Raw genomic sequence first — 12,078 nt, forward strand, 5'->3', positions numbered from 1 at the left:
AAACCACAGCAGCAGCAGAAGGAGCACCGGGAAGGGGATGGCTTTGGGAGAATTTCAGGAGATAGAAGTGAGTGATGGGCTGCTGGGGGGTTGGGGGGCAGGGGGAGCCAAAAAGAAGAGAGAGGGAGAGACAGGAGTTCAAGGTAATAGGAAAGTTTCTGGCATTGGTGACTGTGCAGATGGTGGTGTCATCATATTTCCAGGACAGGAAATAAAAGAGGCAGACAGGTTTGGGGGAGGGAAAGACTAAAATGATGACTTCAGTTAGGGACATTTATTCATTCATTTCTTGGGCATTACTAGCTACAGATACCTTGTCAGGAACAACCGTGAGCAAATGAAACAGGGTCCCTGCAATTCTGAAGCGTACACTCCAGGGGCAGAAGGACATCTTAAACAAATCGATCAACAAAGTAACTGCAGAAACCCACATGAGGAAATTAAATGGAGTCATGTGATAGGTATGCTGCAAGGGTAGCCAGGGAAGGCCTGGTATCAAGACCTGGAGGCAAAAAGATGCCAGGCTGAGTTTGACAGTGACCCAAGCACATATAAGTAGAGAAGCAGCTTGGATATAGAAGCTTGGAACTCAGTAGTCTTGGCTGGAGGTGATCAGAAAAGATAGACCAAAAAGCGTATTGCAGCATATACTGCTATTTCTAGGAAAATAAAATATGTACAAAATGATACTGGGGGTACACTGGGAGTTTTAGGCTCTTTTCATTGTTTTTTCCCTAAACTGGGTGGTAAGATATATGTAATTGATATTCCTTTTTACACATCGAAGTATCACAAACTGAAGTAAAAAATAGACTAAGAAAGTAAAAAGGCCAGGGGCTCTCCAGGCTTAGCCAATCCTAGGGTCTCAGTCTGTGAGCACAGAGGGGGCAGACCACTAGGGCAGGTTCTCCATCCCGCAGCCTGGGCCCATGCTGGCCCCGCCCAGTCCTGTGCTCCGAGCGGAACTCCGCCCCGGGTTGTGCACGCACCGCCCATGTCCACTTGTTGGCCAATGGACGCGCAAATCCGGGCCCACACCCCCTTCGTTCCCGCCCCAGCGCGCGCTGCGTGACGTCACTGCCCGGCCCCCGCCACGTGACAGCCGCGCGGTGTGGTCCCACTGGACGCCCGGCTGGAGCCGCAGAGGCCAGTGAGGGGCCAGGGGCCACGCCGGGGAGGGAGGGCGCGGGCCGAGGGAGCCGGTGGTGGGGCGCGCGCGCATGGAGGCAGCGCCAGCGGACGCCTGAGAGCCGCTGCGCGAGCAGAGCGGGCCACCTCGCTTATCCTTCCAGCTGCCTCGTGCCGGCGGCACCGGCGCGGCCATGGCGACGGGCGCTCAGCAGGAAAACACGCTGCTTCACCTCTTCGCCGGCGGGTGAGCATCCCGGCCCGACCCCGCCTCTCTCTTGGCCAATTCCGTCCCTTCCACGACAGAAGAGCCCAGAGAAGGAAGTCCCGACGTCGGGGTGACGATGAGGCCCGGGAGGCACCGGCCTTTTCTCCCCCCAGGTTCACATCCTCCGAGGGTGCTTGTACCCCGAGCCTGCTGCTCTCCCACACCCATCCTCCTCCCCGCAGCGTCTCCAGTCTTTACTTCTTTTAAATAATTACAGGCTAGCGTGCCGAGGGTCACTCGGGGGCAGGCCTGCCTGGCCACTGTGGCTCGGCTGCCCCGCGTCCTCCCTGCGGGCCGCCCTGGGCGCGCTTCCCTTGCAGCCCCGGGGCCTGGGCAGTCTGACAGTTGCTCGGGTTGGCCCGGGAGGTCCTCAGGGTAGCGCAGGGCCCAGTTCGGACAGTTCTGTCGGCAGGGGGCTGGGAAGTGCTGGCGACCCGCGTTGCTGGCCTGCGACCTGTGGGAGAGCTGTTGGGGGACCCCGGGAGACAGCAAGGTCGGGAAGGCGTGTTGAAGTGCTTCTTTCCTGCTGGTAGACGCGTCCAAGGTGAGATGTTTTCTGTTTTGAGAGCTGCGTTCGTCTGAGCATCATGCTCCTGATAGTTGTAATGGAGGCAACGCGTTTTTATGGAGGCTGGGTGGTAACGGGGTTCAGGAAGAGCGCTGCTTTGTTTGTTTCTTCAGAAAACAGACTTTAAAATATTTTTGAGTGTTAGTAATTTTTTTTCTTTTAAGACATCCTGTGGCTTTGGGTCCTTTCGGAGTCTTCCAGATGTTCCGAGTCTTATTTGAGGACCTCACACGCCCGGCACAGCAGTTTTTAAGTGTAGGACATTCTGCCTAAAATTGAATTTATTCTGGATTGTCATCTTGACTTGAGTATTTTAGTTGCAGCTTAGACTGCCGCCTAGATATGTTTCTGTTAGAAACCAGTAACTGTTGAAAACTTAGCTGTGAAAATATGGTACAAGGGTTTTGAGCTCCATGTACTTCTTGTGGGGGCTCTGGCAGTTTGTTTTTTCAGCCAAAAAAATGGTGGCTGTTCATAAATAAGAAGTTCTCATCCATCTCTTCCCTGTCACCCTTTCACTTCATTTCCTTATTGATGTTTCATCGTTGGGGGCCGGGGGGAAGGATGACAAATCCTAAATTATGACAGTGTATGTATTTGCCATTCTGGGGAATTTTCAACAAGTTGGCCATATTATTAAAGCCATTTGCAAGCCAAAGAGGATTTTTTTTTTTCCTAATGGTATTATCCTCAGGGATTTTGATTTATTGTTTTTAGTAGGGTGGTCTTTCAAAGAGTTCTTTGTATTTCATACTGAGAAACTTACTGGGGCTGGTGCAGCTCGGCGAGGCTTGCTGCGTAATGGATTGCCCTGTCTGGATGAATCTCCCCGCGCGCCCTTCACAGTGCCCTCTGGCTGCTGGTTCTCCTTTGGGAGCCTCCCGGTGGAGGAAGACTGCTGCAGCCGCACAGCTCCCCTGGACTGATTAAACTGTCGCGAGTTCATTAGCGTCGCGCCCGAAGCCCTGAGGTTAACGGGTCTCAGTTCCTTCAGCAGCAGCACTTCAGGAGCACTAGTACTTGTTCGAGAAAGAAGATAAATCTGCCGAAAGCATGCTGTCAGAGCAGCTCAGTGGGTTTTGGGTCCTTCCCACTAGCCGAAAATACACTTCTTTTAGGGAAGAACATTACAGGAGCTGAGTGTCGAGTGGGTATATCACACAGTTAAAATCAGTCAACCCAGTGCTTCCACCTGGTCCAGGGGATGACACGCTGCTTTGTTCTAAGCACCCAGTTTCTGTGTTGTCGAGCTGGCGTCTTTCCCAAAAACTTAAGTTCACTTCCTTTGAAAAGAGGTCAGCCCTCGCTTTTTAAATGTCACATTTCCCCTGCTTATTGACTAGCCATTAGAAACTAACATCTAACAAGTTAATGCTATCACTAATTAATGAATTGAATAAATATTGTATTAGGTATCAGGCTTATGAGTGGTTAAAAATTAATTTTAGGTCCTAGAAAATAAGAACTGCACTCAAAACAACTCAGTAGTCTTTCAGATTTAATTATTTTTGTAAAAAGACAGTTTTGTGGGTTCTTTGCAAAGATGAAAATATTCCCCCATTAAGCTGTAAATCATCTCTTTAATACAGTGTTTCCCTTTAAGAAAGCAGAGAACTGAAAGAAAAACCACCCACAAACCAACACCTAGAAATGAGCACTTTAGAAAAAGCTTCTGTGGACGTGTATGTGTACCAAGTGTAATTCCGTCGTTAATCTTAAAGTAGGCTCAGAGGTTAAAAATTGCTTTCTTCCTAGTGCTGTATTGCGTTTTAATGGCAGCATGGGAGGCGGTGAGCTCTCTGCGTGCACCTCTAACGGAGCCTCGCCGTGCAGCCGTTGCAGTGAAGGGGGCGGTTTCCAAGCCCAGGCCTCGGGGTCAGTGAGGATGCTTATGACCAGGCTACTTACTTACTCTGACGGCGTAATTTCTAATCTCTCTCTGCCAGTTTTTAGCCAGTACAAACGCCTGGGCATCCTTGTGTGTGATGTGTGTATTCTGTAACTATTTCCTCAGGATAAACCCCTGGAAGTACAACTGCTGAGTTAAGACACATTTTTAAGGCGTCTGGTACCTAGCAGCACGTTCATAAACCATCCCTTAGGGCGGGTGGCTTCTGTGTGAGTGAACTGCACTCATTTGATGTTGCTTTTAGTATTTTTAGGGATTTTGCTGCTTCCTGCTTGCTTTCCTCCTGCCTGCAAACCTGGGTGTGCTGTGTAAACACAAGATGTGCTCACACAGGTCTGACTGTCACCGCCGCGCACACAGCGGAACCTGCCGTTCCTCCTCTGCTGCCTAAACCAGCTCGTCTGCGGAAGTGGCCCTTCTGTGTCTAGGCCTTACATCTGTTGAGAAAAATCCCTTAAATTTTCTTGTCCAGCGACCTGGGGACTCTGGTTGTCCATGCAGCGTTAGTGACGTCCTTCCCCTGCTGAGCAAGCAGTGGCATCGCAGGGCGCGATTTAGGGGACGTCCTCAGCCCCCGAAATAGACTAAGCTGTCATTACATGTAGAAGTTAACGGCCCGGATTCTATGCTTCCAGTCATACTTTTATGGCGTGATTTTTTCTTTTGTCATCAAATCTACTGTACTTTTCGGACTATAACATGCACTTTTACCCCCCAAATTTGGGAGGAAAATGGGGGTGCATCTTATAGTCCGAAAATGAGATGCTTATGTAGTCCTTCATATCTATCTTAGTGGGAATGTGGTATGTCTTTAAGGTTTTAAATATATATAATCCAAGATATTTTCAAAATCCAGCTTCCCTCCGCCCCTATTACAGACAGCCGTCACCGGGTGTACTCCTGTACTGCGCTTTTCTCTGCGAGTTTAACCTGTATTAGCTAATGGTTACTTTTGAATGTTAGGCACGTGTTAATGTAGTTGCTAGAGGGCCATGTAGAGAAGATGCAAGACATTTCAAATGCTTGAAAAAAAATTTGATAAGACAAATATAAGGTGCATGTAATATTTTATATATGGCTTATATTAGTGTACCAGGACTATAAATTGACTTCATCCAGTGTGTTTCATATGTATAACAAACACTTTTAAAAACTGTGTGGTGTTTGGATGAAAAATTCCTGCTAGAATTTAAGCTTCACGAGGGTAGCAGCCCTGTCTGTTTTCTTCACTGGTACATCCCAAGTGCAGTACCCCACCTGCTACAGAGGCTGAACCGATACTGGCTCAGTGATCACCTAAGTGAGCAAAAGGTATCGTGCGCCATGCCTGGAAGTATAGATTGATGTGGCTTGTTGAATTGTCCCGAATTAAGAGAAGCAGTACTTCGGTTATTTGTGAATTATGAACATGGGTCTGTGTTAAGATTTGCTGAAACTGTATTGGCATAAGGTAACATTATTTTGAATTTGTGTATTTGCGAAAGATACTGATTCTCTTCAGGTTCAGAAAGTATTATAGTGTTTCCCCAGTGCTACTTAAAATTTTCTTTCTAAATGAGATAAAAGATAAGAAATAGCATCTAAAGGATAATGAGTTGCATCAAAAAGTATGCATTTTTCTTTGACTGAGTGAATGCAGAATTTGCATAATCAAAATCTTCTAAACCTTATGCCAGAAAATTCTGTGTAGAGAGGTAGTGGTGTTTTTGCAGGAGGGACTACAGAGCTAGCAGATGAAAGGGGAAATGACAGAAACGCTGCAGAGACTGGGGTCGGGCACCTGGCAGGGCCCTTTGTCGGGTGGCCGTACCGGAAGGAGCACACTGGTCTTGGCTGCCGTGCCTGAAACGAGCCGGTGTATTTGTAGGAAGCAGAGGTTCTTGTTGAAAACATCAAGTTTTTAAAAATGATACTTGTTACTACAAACTCAGGGTTAAAAGGTAAAAATCTGTATGCATGATTTAAAATTTTCATAGCTCAGTTGGTTAGAGCATCATCCCGATACACCAAGATTGTGGGTTTGATCCCCAGTCAGGGCCCATACAGGAGACAACCAATGATGCATAAATAAGTGGAACAACACACTGATGTTCTCTCTCTCTCTCAAATCAATTTTTTAAAAAAACCCACATTGGGGTGGGGAACACACCATACAATATACAGATGGTGTATGATAGAATTGTATGCCTGAAACCTATATAATTTATTAACCAATGTCACCCCAATAAATTCAGTTTTTAAAAATTATAAAGGATAATCAATAAAATGTAATTAAAAAATTAAAATTATAAAGGTAAAAAATCAAGCATATGTTAAAAACGGAGAGAAAAAAGGAAATCTAGCTGAGGAACTCCAAAATAAAACAACAAGAAAAAGACTATATATATACATATATACATACATATATATACACATATGTGTGTATACACATATATACACATACATACGTATATGTATATATACATATATGTGTGTATATATACGTATGTATATGTGTGTATATATCGTCTTTACTATGTATATATGTATATGTGTACACACACACACACACACACACACAGCTTTGTTCTGCTGTAAACGGGAGGAGAGGCGCCTAATCCACAGGGGAAAAATCAAGCCAGGCCTATGTGGGTAAAAAGACCAACGGTTAAATGAATAGGTAGTACACACAGGACTTCAGTTCCGGGCAGGGAGACTTAAGGCAGAGAATGGGAGGAGGGATGTTTTTATAGAAAAAGAAACAAGTAGTAAAAGAGGGGAAGGGCACCGACAAATCGAGGTCATAGATTTTTTTAGAGAGTCAAGCACGTAGGTGTGAGGGAGGAGCCGGCTGCGGTGACTGCTCCCCATTGCCTTCCTGCCCCAGTTCAAACCCGCGCCGGTGCTGCTGAATGGAACAGCCCAGAGCCCCTCCTCTGGACTTGGGCAGTGAGCAGAGTGTGTTACCTTGGGGGGAATTAAATGAACGTCCAGGGCGTTTCCGCACAGCTGTTAGAAACTGCTTTTTGGAGGATTATTGATAAAGTAAAACCCTTGAAGTGCTTTCCTAAAAAGCCTGGGTGTAAGGCTTTTTGGACTGGACTCATTCAGGAGGCTTTCAGTTCTAAGTAAGAAAAAATTCACTTCCACCTTGCTTGATTCTTGGCGGGTACACTGGCATTCTAGAGACAGCCAGGCTTCAGTCAGGACTTACCTAAATCGCTCAACAGTGTCATGTGGGAGCTGGAGGACTGCTCTCCCTTCTAGAAATACCTGCTGGATTCCTGGGTGTGTCCCTGCAGGCGCACGGCATGGCTTACAGCAGCTCCTGGTGTTTCTCTGCCGTTGAACAGTCTGGAGCTTCACTCTGATTGGACCAACCTGGACACGTGCCCATCTCTAAACCAGTCAGTGCTCCCAGCCACAGGCTGCTTGGGCTCAGTTGTGTGCCCACTGCTGAGTCGGGGCTAAACCTGGAAATGGGTCCAATCCCGTCCCAACTGTATGGCTTAAGAAATCTGGGATCTTGTTAAGACAGGAGGAGGGGATGGATGCTGGGAAAACAGGCAGTAGCGGCCTCCACGTTGGTTATACTGCCTTTGATACGTTGTCCGTTTCATTATTCCAGAACGGGGTTTCTCAGCCTCAGCCAGATGAGTCTTTGCTCGGCGTGGGGCAGGGCTGTCCTGTGAATTGTAGGGTGCTTAGCAGCCTCCCTACGACCCACTAGATGCTATACCCCCTCCCCGATGTCAACAGCCAGAAATGCCTCCAGACCTTGCCAGATGGCCCAGGGAGGGGGTGAAATTGTCCCGGCTGAGAACCACTGGTCTGGAATAGTGGCCTTCAGACTCCAGTCGCACAGCCCTGTGAATAAAATGTTTGTGCCTGCCCCCCCCCAAGTGTATTACATATATTACTTTGTCAATCTTACTCATATTAGAAAATATGTACACAAAATAGAAATTGAATGGTAGAGGTTATGATGATTAATATAATGAGAATGTAGTTCTTTCTGTGCTGCTTTCCTCCTGAATGTCTGTGGATCATTATGCACACCTCTTAAACTGTGTCCCCCACTTCAGGCACGAGCAGTCTAAGACACTGGTATCCCATCAGAGTTCGTCTGTCTCCTGAGGCCAACACCGCGTCACTGGGTGTTGAATTCGACTTTTCCTGTTGGCTGAGCATTGGCCGCCAGGGCCCTGAGCTGAGCCCAGAGGAGCCTGCACTGAGTCGTGGAAAGGGGGCAAAGTCCGACTGCCACCAGCCGTTCCACCCCAGACCGAATATGCCGAGCAGGAAGGTTGTCGTTGTCGACACTGTGGCATGTGGAGTGTTGAGAGAGGTTTTTCCTGTCACTCGCTCCTTTCCTGTCCCCAGCCCCCAGTGGTCCATGCATTGAGGGAGCTGGTGAGGCTGAGAGACGGGTCGCCTGCTCTGTGGCCAGAGGCTTCCTGCAGGTGGGGGGCTCCTGCATTAGCTCATGCCAGCAGGACGAGAAGGACACGGGGTGGGGGGGGACTTCCTACCTAGTGTCAGTCTTGTCGCCTCATAGCGGGCATGGAAGGACACCAGTGGGCCCCATTGGCTTGGTGTCGGGGGGCATGGGGACCTGAGGAAGGAAAGGGACTGGTGCTGTTTGAGGGGTTCCCAGACCAAGTAAAGCCGAAGGAAGTTGGTGGAGGGACTACTGGTGGGACCAGCATGGGGGTTCCCAGTGTCGGGGCACCTGGTGAGGTCACAGTGTTATGATTTTAGTGAGATTGTAACATTGGCTGCGGCCACCGACACAATACACAGCCGGGGAGCTCCCGCAGCAAGACTGAGACCATTGACAGAGACCGCTCACTTCCTGTCCTCGTGCCCGAGCCACCCTCAAAGGCAGGACAGAAGAGGTGAAAGACTAGAACACATCTCCCCAGCCCCGTGTCTGGCTGGCCATGGTGTTGAGTCAGACTTGAGATTGAAGTTTTAGATGGGACTGAACTTAAAATGCTGAAAGTTACCAGGAAGTCATGGAGCCCGCCTGTGATTCACAGATGGGAGTGGCAGTCAGTCGGGCACCACTGAGAAGCAGCGGTGGGGAGGGCCGGCCTTCGGGGTGACGTCTGTGCCCTTGGACCTGAGACTCCAGGACGGTCCTGGTCACAACTGCTGCGGGGTCGCCGCGGATGGGGCTTCCTCCGAGCCAGCTGACCAAGGCTGGGAGCCAGGCTGACACAGAAGGGCTTCTTTGTGTCAAACAATTAAGAATTACCAGGAACTCTTCTACAAAGAATGTAATTTGTTGTATTCTTAAGTGTTCTGGACCCAACATGATGGATAACTTTTAGAAAAATTTGGAAAGCCAGTCTTTTTTTGTTTTTCTTTCTTTTTTTCCTAGTATGTTTATTGCTTTTAGAGAGAGGGAAACATCGGTTGGTGGGCGCCCACGTGCGCCCCGACCGGGGGTCAAACCTGCAGCCTTTTGGTGGATGGGACGATTCTCCAACCAGCTGAGCCTCCTGGCCAGGGCTAGTATTTGATTCATTTATCTTCCCAGACTGATGAATGTTTTGTACGTATTGGCTCGTGAAGAAAGAAAAAGAAGTTGAGCAGGAATCTACTTTTGAAATTCTGCTGTGAAATGTTTTAAGTTTCAGGAAGACTCTCTGGAGTCTTCTGCTATGAACTTCAGTTTAATGTCAGAACTTGTTTTCTTCTAATTAAGAGTATGGTAGTGAATGCGTATCGAACACAGCTGAATGATTTAGGGTGCCCTTTGGACCTTTTTCCCCACGACTTCTTTCCCAGCAGGGGAGGGGCGCCGGCTTCTGAGTAGTGGGCACTGTTTGTAGTGTCTTGGTGTGCCCCCCAGGTGGGTGGTCTAGAAGGCCGGGCAGGGCCTGTCCACCGCTGCTGCCACGTCCACCCTGGGCACGGTGTGCAGCAGGTAACAGGGAAGTGACTGCAGGAGTGAGCGTGGCGTGCGCCCTCAAAGCGCCCCCCGACTCCTTGACGGTAGGACATTGGCCTTGTTAAGCAGACACACAGTCCTGAAGGCCATCCTTTGATGAGGGTATGGATTTGGATGACAGTTGGCCAGATAAGGAGTGCAGCTGACTTGGGGACAAAGCAAAGGTGGTTGACCTGTGTCATATTTGAATTTGTTGACTTTCTGATGAAAGAATTTACCTACAAACTCAGGGGGGAAGGGTTTTCAGTGGTATAGAATCTTGTTGTTGAACATAAATGTATTTCAGCTATTTCTTTGTCCTACTCTGCAGTGTATAAGTTTTCCAATGTTTTAAAATATACTTTTTTTTTGTCCTGGCTGGTGTGGCTCAGTGGTTGAGTGCTGGCCTATGAACCAGGGGGTCGCTGGTTTGATTCCTGGTCAGGACACATGCCTGGGTTTCGAGCCGGGTCCCCGGCGGGGGGCGTTTGAGAGGCAACCACGCACTGATGTTTCTCTCCTTCTCTTCCTCCCTTCCCTTCACTCTAAAAATAAATAAATAGAAATTAAAAAATAAAGTAAAATATACTTTTTAAGCACTTGGTTATGGTAATAGATAAGAGTAGTTCTTTTGTGTGGAAAGACATGGTAGGAAGTTACTCTTTTGCCGCTTTTTTAAACACTCGCATCAGAGCCTGTTTTCTTCAGCCACCTTCTGGTGCTTAGAGCCAATTACACGGAAGAGCATTCGGTTCAGCTCACAGTTTCTTCTTGATACAAAAGGATACGTTACAGTTTTGAAGTCCTGCTTTTCTGATCAACAGTTTTCCATTTTGAGTATGAGTGAAAGTAGTGTGAATCAGCCAGCAAACCATCTGCAACACCTGTCTTTCCATGATACTCCCAGAGGGGTTACCTGGGTGCAGTGGGACAGACACAGGCTTTGGAGCCGAGAGGCTGGATTTGGGTTTCGGTTTAGAAACTTAGCCGTTTGCAACTTGGAGAAGGTGTATAACCTCATTGAGACCCCGGGTCCCCGTCTGCAAAGTAAAGGTAATACCGCCCCATAGTCCCCGGGCGGCCTGTGGGGGAATGCCAGCCGTGTCCTACACCAGGGCCTTCCCGCTGGCCTCCCACCCCGTTCTGATGGATCCCCGCCTTGCTTTTGTGGTCAATGGGCTTAGGCCCCCAGTAGAGCTTAATTTAGGATGTATTATCGTCATTATTTTAAAGCAGGTTTACCTAAATAGCCCCAAATGCCTTATTTTCCTTCCCCACGCCTCCCCAAATCTGTACATGTATTCTCTTTTTCTGACACTTAGATTCCTTGGGGGGATTGAGGCTAAATGACAGTTCCTGCCGCGTAGGGTTGTTGGAGGATCGGATGCTGGTCCCGAGACAGTCAGTCACTCAGTCAGTGGTGGGGATGCCAGCGTTGCAGCCTGCAGCCTCCAGCACTGAGTCATCAGGGTCGGCCTCGCTCTCTGGAACCGCAGGCTCCCGACTGGAAAGCACTGCTCGCGGACTTGAGTCTGGTGGGGCGCGGGAAGCTGACTGAGTATTCTGTGCCCCAGGGCTGTCCTTCCTGCCCCCACTGTGACTCTTCCCAGTCAGAGATGCTGATGCTGTGGCATTTTTAGTGAGCCGCTAGTTGTGCCAGGTGCTACTGTACCACCCCCGAATGCCCCTGGGACAGTCACCTGGGATAGCAGGCGGACGGTAGGTGCTGTCTTCAAACAGTTAGATCCCTTAAAAGACCCTCTCCTTGAACCTCAATTGAGTAATTCCTTTGCTTAGCAAATACTGCTTGTGAATGGGGGGCCCTGATGCCAGGGATACAGAGGTGCCGAGACGCAGGTCCTGGGCGCCTCCGTGCTTCCCCAGGAGTGGGCCCACGTCGCTGGGGGGTGGGGTGGCTCCAGAGGGTCCACGACGCTGGGGTGTCACCAGCCCATCAAGGCCCCGGTTTCATGAATGTTACTGTTTAAGAAAAGATGGAAGGAGAATTGTCTCCAAGAAAATTACATAAGTTTTTTAATCAGGTCATATTTTGATATGAAAAAATTATAAAGGGGAACTCTGACTCAGAGAGACAGGGTGACTAATGAAAACACAGAGGATAATGTTTTTGTCATTAAAAGCAAGATTTGGTTTAATTTTTAGTGGAGTCCAAATTAATTAGATTTTAATAAAAGTCTGTTGTAGTAAACATCGATTTTCAGATAGTAGCATTATCTGAATAACTGTTTTGTTTGAGAAACGATGCGTTGTCTAGACTATGCATTGCA

The 12,078-nt window shown here is 48.4% G+C and overlaps 1 protein-coding gene across 2 annotated transcripts in view; it reads left to right on the forward strand.

Annotated features, from left to right (window-relative positions):
- Positions 1–1,105: 1,105 nt before the first annotated feature.
- Positions 1,106–12,078, forward strand: part of SLC25A33 (solute carrier family 25 member 33) — a 28,580-nt gene continuing 17,607 nt past the window's right edge. Inside the window, exon 1 of one of the 2 annotated variants that reach the window (XM_045190501.3) lies at positions 1,106–1,375. In XM_045190501.3, coding sequence (XP_045046436.1) covers positions 1,323–1,375 — 53 coding nt within the window. In that variant the 5' untranslated portion in view covers positions 1,106–1,322. Of the gene's footprint in view, positions 1,376–1,460; positions 1,941–12,078 lie in introns of those variants that run through there. The other variant, XM_053920450.2, reaches the window with a different exon arrangement.

This window comes from Desmodus rotundus, chromosome 3 (assembly GCF_022682495.2).
Source record: "Desmodus rotundus isolate HL8 chromosome 3, HLdesRot8A.1, whole genome shotgun sequence".
NCBI classification, from domain to species: domain Eukaryota; kingdom Metazoa; phylum Chordata; class Mammalia; order Chiroptera; family Phyllostomidae; genus Desmodus; species Desmodus rotundus.